The sequence below is a fragment of the Mirounga leonina genome, unplaced genomic scaffold (genome assembly GCF_011800145.1).
Source record: "Mirounga leonina isolate KUSES-001 unplaced genomic scaffold, KU_Mleo_1.0 Mir_180, whole genome shotgun sequence".
In the NCBI taxonomy this organism is placed as follows: Eukaryota; Metazoa; Chordata; class Mammalia; order Carnivora; family Phocidae; genus Mirounga; species Mirounga leonina.
This window is the reverse complement of record NW_023270469.1, coordinates 26,986,877-26,999,326: the sequence shown is the minus strand read 5'-3', so window position 1 is coordinate 26,999,326 and position 12,450 is coordinate 26,986,877. Positions and strand designations below refer to the sequence as shown.

General features: G+C 38.4%; 1 protein-coding gene across 6 annotated transcripts in view; it reads right to left on the bottom strand.

Moving 5' to 3' along the window:
- Nucleotides 1-12,450, bottom strand: part of PSME3IP1 (proteasome activator subunit 3 interacting protein 1) — a 34,929-nt gene that overhangs the window by 3,207 nt on the left and 19,272 nt on the right. For all 6 annotated transcript variants that reach the window (XM_035025147.1, XM_035025151.1, XM_035025150.1 and 3 more), the window contains one exon: nt 6,202-6,266. In XM_035025147.1, the coding sequence (XP_034881038.1) occupies nt 6,202-6,266 (65 nt within the window). The remainder of the gene's footprint in view (nt 1-6,201; nt 6,267-12,450) is intronic.

Genomic DNA, 12,450 nt, shown 5'->3' with positions numbered 1-12,450 from the left:
AAATGAAACCAAGGCATCTGCACCATGGTGGCATCAGCAGAGTTTAAGCCAAAAGACCAAATCTCTCGATTATCTAGGTTTCAAGAAAGAAAAGAGACTGCAATTCTGACAAATTTCATTCCAAAAATAGTTACACTGTCCAAAGAGAACAAAATGATGCCCTCTGATCTCACCCATTTAGTGAAGTTCCTGCCAACTTCTGCATTTGCAGGACCACGTTGTCATACCAAATTAACACCGAAAATTACTAACAGAGAATGTTCTTGGGATTCAAACAGATGCGTGACTTGAGAGTCAATGGGGCCAACTGTGCATTCATTCACTGGCTCTGCTTGGAGCTTAAGTTCAGAGCCTCCAGTGGGAGAAGCCTAAATCTCCATTAGGGTTACAGAGCTATCTTCTGGGAGGACTACAGGGGCAAAGCCTTCTACTGCCAAGGACAAGACTCTCAAGCAAGCTTTCAGGGGATATTCTTCCTGTGGGGCCTTAGCTTCTAGCAAAAGAGGGTATTTCATGCCCAGCTGTAAGAATGCTACTGTGAGAATGGAGTGGGGGAGGACAAAGGGATTAAGAAAGGTGGCTCTGAAACATGGTGTCTGCCTGAGATAGTTTAAAAAAGCCACACAAGTTTTCCTTTCTACTGAATGATACAAATAGTTCCTACAAGGGAATAAGCACCAGATACAGGGCTACTAGTTAACTAGTTGAGGTACGTTTAAGATTTCTGTAAAGTTTTATATACCCATGTGTATACACACACAATATACACTTAATCCTATTTAAGCAGCCAATTTAGCAAGTTTCCTATATATTAAAAAGATATCAGTGAAATGGAGCTCCTACATTGCTGATGAGAATGTAAACTGGGATAACTTCTTTGCAGGGCAATTTTGCAACATTTATCTGAATTACAAATTTATATCCTCTCTGGCCCAATAGTTCCTTTAAGCATCTACCCTAATACAGCATGAATGTGACAAATGATACATGTACAAAGTTATTTAATGAAACCTCATACCAGAGAAGAAATGGAAACAATCTAAATGTTCATCGTAAAAAACAAGATAGGGGTACCTGGGTGGCTCAGTCGGTTAAGTGTCTGACTCTTGATTTCGGCTCAGGTCATGATCTCAGGGTTGTGAGATAGGTCCCTGCATCGGGCTCCATGCTCAGTGGGGAATCTGCTTGAGATTCTCTCTCTCCCTCTCCCTCTGTCCCTACCCCAACTTGCATTTGTGAGCTCTCTCTTTCTCTAAAATAAATAAATCTTTATTTAAAAAATTGGATAAATATACTATGGTGCAACCATATAATGGAATACTATACAGTCTTAAAAAAGAATGAAGCTCTTTGTGTACAGATATGTAATGATCCCCAAGGTACATGTGAATTAAGCAATGAACAGAAGAGTATGTAAATTAAAATAACGATGATGATGATAGGAAGCACAAACCAACATATGAAGTATTCTTGCCAAAAAAATCAACTTGAATTGACTGAGCTCAAGATCTAATTACCATTTTACAGGAAACAGAGGAATAAAGGAATACCATGGAGACACAATCAGCAAAATCTAGAGTATGGGAAACTCCACAAGACAAAGACCCAGTTTCTTCACAAAAACAAAGGAAACAAAAAAATAAATATAAAAAGGAAGAACTTATAGGTCAAATGAGACTTAAAAGACATAATAGCCTATTGTAAAGATGCCGTATGATGGCAATATTCTCAGACTGATCTACAGATTCAAGCAATCCCTATCAAAATCCCAACTGCCTTTTTTATTGAAATTGATAAGCTGATCCCAAAATTCATATGGATTTGCAAAAGACCTCGAATAACCAAAATGATCTTGAAAGAGAACAAAATCTGGAGAACTCACACTTCCCAATTTCAGAACTTGCTACAAGGCTACAGTGATCAAGACTGTGTGGTAATGGCATAAGGATAGACATACAGATCAATGGAAGAGGAGAGTCCAGAAATAAACCCATACATGTTGGATAACTGATTTTCAGCAAAAATGCCATGACAATTCAGTCTGGTAAAAACAGTCTTTTCAACAAATGGTGCAGACCAACCGAATATACACACAGAATGAAAATGCATCCCTACTTCAAACCATAAACAAAAAATAACTCAAAATGGATCAAAGACCAAAATGTAAGAGCTAAAACCATAAAACTTTTAGAAGAAAACACAGGTCTCAGTTTTCATGACCATGGATTAGGCAGTGGTTTCTTAGATATGACACCTAAAGCATAAGCAAGCCAAAAAAAAAATAGATAAATTAGATGTCCTCAAAATTTAAAAATTTTATGCTCCAAATGACTCTGTCAAGAAAATGAAACCCACAGTAAGGAAGATAATATTTGTAAATCATTTATCTGACAAATGTCTAGTATCCAGAATATATAAAGAACTCTTACAACTCAACATTAAAAAGATAAGTAACCCAATTTAAAAATAGGCTCAGGATTTGAGTAAATATTTCTCCAAAGAAGATATACAAATGACCAATAAGTACATAATGCCATCATCATTAGTCATTAGGGAAATGAAATATCACTTCACACCCACAAAAACGAACAGAATAAAAAAGACAATAGCGGGTGCCTGGGTGGCTCAGTCAGTTGGGCGACTTGCCTTCGGCTCAGGTCATGATCCTGGAGTCCCGGGATCGAGTCCCGCATCGGGCTCCCTGCTCGGCAGGGAGTCTGCTTCTCCCTCTGACCCTCCCCACCTCATGCTTTCTCTCTCTCTCAAATAAATAAATAAAATCTTAAAAAAAAAAAAAAAAAGACAATAGCAAGTGTTGATAAGTATGTAAAGGGACACCTGGGTGGCTCAGTGGGCTGGGGGGTCTGCCTTTGGCTCAGGTCCTGATCTCAGGGTCCTGGGATCGAGCCCTGCATCGGGCTTCCTGCTGAGCAGAAAGTCTGCTTCTCCCTCTCCCTCTGCCCCTCCCCCCTGTTCTCCCTCTCTCTCTTTCTCTCTTGTGCTCTCTCTCAAATATCTTTTAAAAAAGGATATAAAGAAACTGGACCTTTATATATTGCTGATAGAACGTAAAAATGGTACAGCTGCTTGAGAAAACAATTTGGCAGTTCCTCAAAAAGTCAACCATATAAACACAGAGTTACCATATGACCTAGAAATGCCATTCCTAGGTATATACCCAAGAGAACTGAAAATAGTTGTTCACACAAAAATCTGTACATGAATGTTCATAGCAGCATCATTCAGAAGAGCCAAAAAGTGTGAACAACCCAAATGCCAATCAACTGATGACTGGACAAAATGCCGCATACCATTCAATGGAAGATTATTCAGCTGTAAAAAGTATCGATACATGTTACAACATGGATGATCTTTGTAAAGTGAAAGGTTAAATAAAAAGCTAGACACAAAAAAACCACATACTGCATGATTTCATTTATATGAAATATCCAGAAAAGGCAAATCCATAGAGAAAAGTAGAAGAGTGGTTGCCAGTGGCTGGGGAGAGGGAAGAATGGGGTGTAACTGTTAAGGGGCATGGGGCCCCTTTTTGGGGTGATGAAAATGTTTTGGAATTAAATAGTGGGGATGAATACACATTCTTGTAAACATACTAAAAACCACTCAATTGTGTCCTTTAAAAGAATGAATTTTATGGTATATCTCAATATTTTTTTATTTTTATTTATTTAATAAATTTATTTATTTGAGAGAGCGAGAATGAGAGAGAGTACATGAGAGGGGGGAGGGTCAGAGGGAGAAGCAGGCTCCCCGCTGAGCAGGGAGCCCGATGCGGGACTCGATCCCGGGACTCCAGGATCATGACCTGAGCCGAAGGCAGTCGCCTAACCAACTAAGCCACCCAGGCGCCCTCTCAATATTTTTTTTTTAAAGCCATACAGGGCAAATACAATGTATGTCTGATCCTTGCTTGAATCCTGATTTTTAAAAAATCAGTTGTCAAGAAAAAAATATTATGAGAAAACTGGGGAAAATGAATACTAATTTGCTATCTGATAATATTTAGAAATTACTATAATTATTTTAGGAGTGATAATGGTATTGTAATCTTGTTAAAAAAAACAAAGAACCCTTTTTTTTAGGGATAAAGAAGAATTATTGACAAAACAATATAATGTCTGGTATTTGCCTCAAAACACTACAGTTGAGAAGGTATAAATAAGATTGGACAAGTGTTAAAAAATTGTTGAAGCTACATGATTGGGTTCATTATTCTATTATCTCAATGTTTGAATATGTTTTAAGTTGCCTATAATAAAATATTTTTTAATTTTAAAAGTATATTTATAATTGCTTGTATATATATACAATGCTCTGGATATATACAAAAGAAATGTATGATACTGTTTCCCTCTCGGAAGAACTAGATGGAAGAGGATATATAATGTTGAAGGGGGACTTTTTTTTTTTTTTAAAGATTTTATTTATTTATTTGACAGAGAGAGAGATAGTGAGAGCAGGAACACAAGCAGGGGGAGTGGGAGAGGGAGAAGCAGGCTTCCCGCTGAGCAAGGAGCCCGATGCGGGGCTCGATCCCAGGACCCTGGTATCATGACCTGAGCCGAAGGCAGACGCTTAATGACTGAGCCACCCAGGCGCCCAAAGGGGGACTCTTTACTCAATGTCCTTTCTGAAAGTAAATTCTAGGGCGCCTGGGTGGCTCAGTTGGTTAAGCAACTGCCTTCGGCTCAGGTCATGACCCTGGAGTCCCGGGATTGAGTCCCACATCAGGCTCCCTGCTCAGCGGGGCGTCTGCTTCTCCCTCTGACCCTCTTCCCTCTCGTGCTCTCTCTTTCTCTCTCTCAAATAAATAAAATCTTAAAAAATAAAATAAAAGTAAATTCTAGGGGCGCCTGGGTGGCTCAGTCAGTTAAGCCTCTGACTCTTGATTTCAGCTCAGGTCATGATCTCAGGGTTTGAGATTGAGCCCCGAGTTGGGCTCCACACCCAGACTGTCTCTCTGCTCTCTGCTTAAGATTGTCTCTCTCCTTCTCCCTCTGCCCCTCCTACTCCCCCACTTAAAAAAAAGTAAATTCTAAGAGCAAAAAGTTATCACATCAGCCCACCATTACCAATGCTCAGCATATTTTTTTTTAAGATTTTATTTATTTGACAGAGAAAGAGAGAGAGATCACAAGTGGGGGGGGGTGGGGACAGAGGGAGAGGGAGAAGCAGGCTCCTAGCCAAGCAGGGAGCCTGACGCGGGGCTCGATCCCAGGACCCTAGGATCATGACCTGAGCCGAAGGCAGATGCTTAACCAACTGAGCCACCCAGGTGCCCCTCAGCAGATATACTTTTTCAGTTTTTTTTTTAAGATTTTATTTATTTATTTGACAGAGAGAGAGCACAAACAGGGGGAGCAGCAGGCAGAGGGAGAGGGAGAAGCAGGCTCCCCGCTGAGCAGGGAGCGCGATGCGGGATCGATCCCAGGACCCCAGGATCATGACCTGAGCCGAAGACAGCTGCTTAACCAACTGAGCCACCCGGGTGCCCCTATTTTTTTCATTTTTTAAAGTTTTTATTTAAATTCCAGTTACTTAGCAGATATATTATTTTTAAATATCCATTAGTTTTTGAGAGAGAAATAAATGTGAGCCCTGTTTTATAGATGACCCACTGAGTTTAGCACAGCATCTCAATCCCACAGGGAGTCACAGGTAGAACTAAAAACACTCCTGAATTTCTCATCCCTGATCCAGCCGTCAGGACACTCACCTTCACTTACAACTCTGTGCCACTTAATACATTGCCAGATTTGACTGCATACAAGTAACCACCATAGAAAGTATACTTCTGGAGACTGTTATTAGGCTTCTAGCCTCAAGCCAATCAAACATCAGCAAGAGCCAGGCATTCTACCTCTCACTGGTAGCCAGCCAGGTGAAATCAAGAAACTTGACATTTGGGGGAGACTGAGAAAAACCCTTTGTGAGCAGAAGTGATATGACCAGGGCTTTGTCTGTGTAAGCACTTCTAGGGGATCATAATTGTCATTTATCAATTCCACTGGTTTCTAACATATTGGTTGGCAGGGCAGCTGATATACTCGGGTATAAATCCTGCTTGGTAGAAAAAGGCTTGCTTAGAGATCCATGCATTCCTTCATAGATAGAATGCAGTCCACCCCTGTACTATGGCTCATGTGTATTATGAAGAGTGAAATGGAAGCTGCCACCTACCTTGACTCTTGTCATCTGGGTCAGGGTCCGATTTCAGTCTTTTCACACTGTTGCCACTCTCTGAGCTGTAACAAAAAATATGGTAATTTGAGCTATGTCCAATCTTGGGGATTAAAACTTTGGGAATCAGGAGCTCCAATAACCATTTATATTTTAGGTAGCCTCAAAGACCTGGGGTGGTCTGGAATGAAAAGTCTTCATTTCAGGTTCTTAATCTCCTTCCAGTTACATTATTGTTATAAAGACAACTTAAACCCCTGGCCAGTTCAAGGAGTAGAGCACTTTATCTTCAAGCATCACCTAAACTTCAGATTCTTTGTTGTCCTTATCATTCATCTTGGTTAGAACCACAAATGGATTGAAGGACTATCTGGACACATTCATACATGACAAAAATTTAGTTAAGTTCTTAAAGATTAAAGGAAATCTCTTCTTTAGTGACATGCTAGAGATTCTGAAAGTCACCCAAAATACCTTCACTGAAAGAATGTCAAAAGAATGTACTTTTCCTGCTATGTAGCTTAGAGAAGACATAATCACACCTCCAGCTCTACCATTACTGCTAATATTTAGGGCAGTCAAAAAAAGAAAAAAAGAATGCACTTCAACAAGGAAAGAAATGATCTCAGAAAGAAGGCTGTAATCACAGAAAGGAAGGGTTAGTGAACAAAGAAACCGGCAAATACAATCTAATTTGTGTGTTAAACATGACCATACTAAAGTCCTGGGCAGTAGCAGCATGTAAGGAAGACGTGATTATAGCTCAAAGTTCTAAGGTCCACGTATAATTTTGTAGGAAAGTAAGACAGCTATTTAACTTTAGGTTTTGCTAAGTATTTCTGGTAAGTTGCAAGTTTAGCCACCAAAAACAGAATACACAAATCCAAACTAGAAGAAAACAAATGAACAAAAGATTTTAAAATCATAATTTTTAAAGAACAGGAGGAAAAAATATTTTTAAAGTAAAATTAAGATAGCAAAACTATATCAAAAATCCTAAAAAATCTAAGCCTACCTATAAAACGAGATTAACAGCCTAAATTTAAAATCAGCTATTTATGAGAATCACCAAAAAATTTAACAAAAACAAACAAGACCCAGAAAGACTGAAAGCAAAAGAACAGCAAAAGAGTTACTAAGGCAAATACTAACCCAAAGAAGGCTGAGCTACCTATTATAATATTAGGGAAACAGAATTTAAGACCAAAAACATTACAAGAGATAAAGTAGGTTAGTTTATACTGAAACAAAGTTTAATTCACTATGAAGAAATAACAATTCTGAACATGCATGCTTCTAATTAGAGAGCTTAAAATAAATATTCAACAGAATTTTGAAGAAAAATCAAGAAAACATCACTATAATGGGAGATTTCAAAATACTCAAGTACTGACAGAGCAAGCAGAAAAAGATAAAAACACAGAAGATTTAAACAATAAAATTAACAAACTTCTTTGGTTGTACCTATATAGAACCCATAACAATTACAAACACGATTCTCCTCAAGCTCACTTTGAACATTCACAAAAATTAACCTCAGGAATAGGTCACAAAGCGAGTTTAAAGCAATTTCAAAATCAGTACATATAAACCACAATGCAATTAAGGTAGAAATCAACAACAAAAGACAAATATATCAGACTCTAAGACACCACCGATTATAAGGTGTTAAAATGTGTGTTGGAGGGGGGAAGGTTCATCTTAGAACCTATGAAATATAGTTAAGCTACCTATGTTTGGAAACTTTAAAAAATGTTTCTAATTTAGGAGTCAAAGAAGAAATTATAACGGATATTTAAAAATATTTAGTTGGGGGGCGCCTGGGTGGCTCAGTTGGTTAAGCGACTGCCTTCGGCTCAGGTCATGATCCTGGAGTCCCAGGATCGAGTCCCGCATCGGGCTCCCTGCTCAGCGGGGGGTCTGCTTCTCCCTCTGACCCTCTTCCCTCTTGTGCTGTCTCTCATTCTCTCTCTCTCAAATAAATAAATAAAATCTTTAAAAATAATAAAAAATAAAAAATAAAAATATTTAGTTGGAAATACAAAATTGTGTACAGTAAAACCTGAGGAAGAATTACAGTTTTAGGTGTCTCTAATTGAAAAGGAAAGAGGAAAATTAATTAGCTAGGTATCTGACACTCATTTTAACAGAAATTATAAAAGAATAAACTTGAGGGAAGTAAAGAATATCCCAAAGAAAGAAGGTAGGAGAAATGAAGAAACTAGCCAAAATAAGAATAAAATAATCATCCATCAATATTTGGGATGAAAAGGGGACAATTATAGATACAGCAGCAGTCAGAAAAATAAAAAATACTAACAACTTTAGCGAGTGCATTTGAAACAAGACAAAATGGACAAATTCCCAGAAAATATAACTAAATAAAACAGACTAAAAAAAAAACATGAAGAAACTTAAATAGCCCTATAATCACAAATTTTAAAAAAGCAGGACCAAAATGATTATATAGAGGAGTTCTACTAAATTTTCATGAAACAGAACATTACCATCTTACACAAACTCCTCCAGAGAACAGAAGAAGACAGAACACTCCCTAAATCCTTCTATGAAGCTACTTTGAAACTTCACATCAAAATCAGAAAAAGTGGGGGCGGGGAGAAACAGACCAAGTCTTACTTATGAACACAGATCCAACAACCTATACAAAATATTAGCAAACCAAATCCAGTGGAGTTAAAAATAATTATAATACAGCACAGCATAGGGGATATAGTTAATAAGATTGTAATAATGTTTGGTAACTACACTTATAGTGAGCACTGAGTAATGTACAGAATTGTTGAATCACATTGTACATCTGAAACTAATAACACTGTATGTTAATTATACTTCAATTTAAAAAAATTTTAAATACACCACAGCCAAGCTAGTTTTATCACAGGAATACATTAGAAAAATCCTTAAACTTAATTTTTCACCATAACAGAGTAAGAAAAAAAAAATTTCATCAATTCAAAAACAGAAAAAAATGGACAAAATTTAAAAATTTATAGCTACAAAAAAACCTTATCAAACTAAGAACATAACTTCCTTAAACTGCTAAAAGTTATCTGAAAAAAACAAAAACAATAGATACTATTCTTAATGATGAAAAGTTATAAATGTTCTGTTTAAAACAAGGATGTGCATAGTAATTGTTTCTAACATTTTATTGGTGGTCACTGCTTGGTGCAGTAAGAACGAAAAAAAAAATCAGGGGCATCTGGGTGGCTCAGTCAGTTAAGCATCTGCCTTCAGCTCATGATCCCAGGATCCTGGGATCAAGCCCCGCATCGGGCTCCCTGCTCAGTGGGGAGTCTGATTCTCTCTCTTCCGTTCCCTCTGTGCTCTCTATCAAATAAATAAAAAAATCTTAAAAAAAAGAAATTAAAAGGGGGGCGCCTGGGTGGCTCAGTCATTAAGCGTCTGCCTTCGGCTCAGGTCATGGTCTCAGGGTCCTGGGATCGAGCCCCACATCGGGCTCCCTGCTCGGCGGGAAGCCTGCTTCTCCCTCTCCCACTCCCCCTGCTTGTGTTCCCTCTCTCGCTGTGTCTCTCTCTGTCAAATAAATAAATAAATAAAATCTTAAAAAAAAAAAAAGAAATTAAAAGGTATAAGAGAATAAAGCTGTCATTATTCACAGATAGTGACTCTCTACACAGAAATTTCAAAGGAATCCACTAATAAAAGTTAGGAAGAGTTATTAAAGAGTATTGTTAAGGTTAGTAAGAGCTGAGTGGCTAGATGTAAATACTCCAAAATCAATTGCACTTTTACAAACCAGCAACAACAACAAAAAAATCTAAAACACCTAGGAATAAATCTAACAAAAGATATGCACAACCTTTTGGAAAAAATCTGTTAAGACTTTACTGAATGACATTAAAGAAACAAATAAATGTAGATATATGTCATGTGTAGAAAGACTCACATCCACAAATATCTGTTCTCTCCATAAATTTATCAAGCCATTTAGTAAGATTCCAATAAACTTAAAGAACTTAATCTAAAATCTACATCTAAAATTTAAATGTATCTAAATCTAAAATGTATATGGAAGAACAAAGTGGCCAACAGTAGACAAGACACCCCTAAGAAAAATGTAAGTGGACTTGTCCTACCAGATACCAAGATTTTTTTATACAGCTACAATAATTACACAGAGTGGTATTGGTCCAACAGATCCAAGGAACAGAAAACAAAGAACTCCCAAACAAACCCATGGATCTTGGGAACTTGTTTTAAGACAGAGGTGACACTGAAGGTCACTGGGGAAAGGTAGAAATATTTAGTAAATGTTGCTAGAAAATTAGCTTTTGGGGCCCTGGATGGCTCAGCTGTTAAACATCCGACTCCTGATCTCAGCTCAGGTCTTGATCTCAGGGTTGTGAGTTTGAGACCCACGTTGGGCTCCATGCTGGGAGTGGAGCCTACTTAAAAAACAAAACAAAAACAAAAAACTGACCACCTTAAAATCAAATATATTTGACCACCTTAAAATTAATTAAGGTAAAAAGAAAAGCTATAAACTGTGGGAAAAAAGTCAGAACCATATTTAAAAAAACAAACCTACGAATCATTAAGAAAAATACAAATAAAAAAAAAAGGAAAGAAAAATACAAATAACCCAGTAGGAAAATGGCAAAATATATGAACAGACCTTCCACATAATAGGACGCATGAATGGCAAATCAACATATAAAATATGTCAGTTAACAGGAAATGCAAATTAAGACCACAAGGAGACAGTATTTTACAAAATCACTCTATATCGCTGTATCTGTGCTGTCCAGTAGGGCAGCAATTAGCCACATTAACACTTGAAATGTGACTAGTGTGGCTAAGGACCTGGATTTTAAATTTAAGTTCTAATTAATTTAAATTTAGATAGCCACAGGTGGCCAAGGGCTACATACTGGACAGCAGAGCTCTGGAGGAACATTGGCACATACATAACAAAGCATGCCCTAAACCTCTTGACACCATTTGTCATAGTTCAAACATGCATCCACAAGAGAACACATTTTGGTATCTCATATAAAGCACCATTATACGACAAGGAAAATGAATGAATTACAGCTATATATACATGAATACACACACAAAATTGTTTCAATCACAGCAACAATTTGAGTGAAAAACCAAATTCATAGATCATATACAGAATGAAATCATTTTTATAAAGTTCAAAACCAAGCAAGCTATTCTACTGTTTAGGGATACCTATATAGGTAGCCAAAACCAAACCAAACACAAACAACCCCCCCCACACACACACCCCGAAACTGCTAAAAGTAAAGACATGCAGAAGAATGATCAAGCAGATTTGGAAGCATGGGGTGAGGATGGCAGGGCAGGGAGATGGCAGGGAGAGAGAGCACAGAGGTAGGCTCAGTCATGTTGATCGTGTCCTAAGCACACACCAGGCATCAGACTTTCTTTCACAAGCACCAGAATCATCCATGCAACTTGAAAGATTAGACTCCAAGACCTCACTTCAAGCTTAATGAACCAGAATTAGTGAGAGGCCTAGAATCCACATTAACAAAGTCCCGGGTGACTCTAATAAACCCAGGCCTGGCTAGATGAGGAACGCCTGCCCCAGGAGACTCATTTAGCATCTTGCCACACAAAACAACAATAAATGATGATCTAATAAAAGGTGAGCTAAGGACTAAGTAAGGGAGGCAGTTATAACGTCCATTCTGCTGGCAGCAAGACACTGCCGAGAAGTATCTAAGTGCCCACCTTGAGAGCCCTTTCTTGGTGAAGTCCAATAGAACTGACCCAGGACCAAGTCCTAAGACACTGGGCCAGGCATGAAAGCTTCTGTGAACTTAAAAGGAATAGGGGCAACTGGGTGGCTCAGTCAGTTAAGCATCTGACTTGATTTCAGCTCAGGTCATGGTCTCAGGGTTGAGAGATGGAGCCCCGCATCGGGCTCCCCGCTGGGCGTGGAGCCTGCTTAACATTCTCTCTCCCCCTGCCTCTCCCTCTGCCCACTGCCCCCCCCCCCAAAAAACTTGAAAGGAATAATCCATGGCTCACGTTAACTGGCCCTTTTCAGGTTACTGCTACTCCTCCCCTCCACTGCTAAACCATGACAACATTTTTATATGTAAGCAGTGTTCCTAGGAACATCTACAGCAGATGGATGGTGCACAAACCAGAGGAGTGCATCAACGCTCTCCCTTGAAAACACGTGGCTGGTTGCCAATATGCCATATTGATTTTCCTAATAGACTGCAT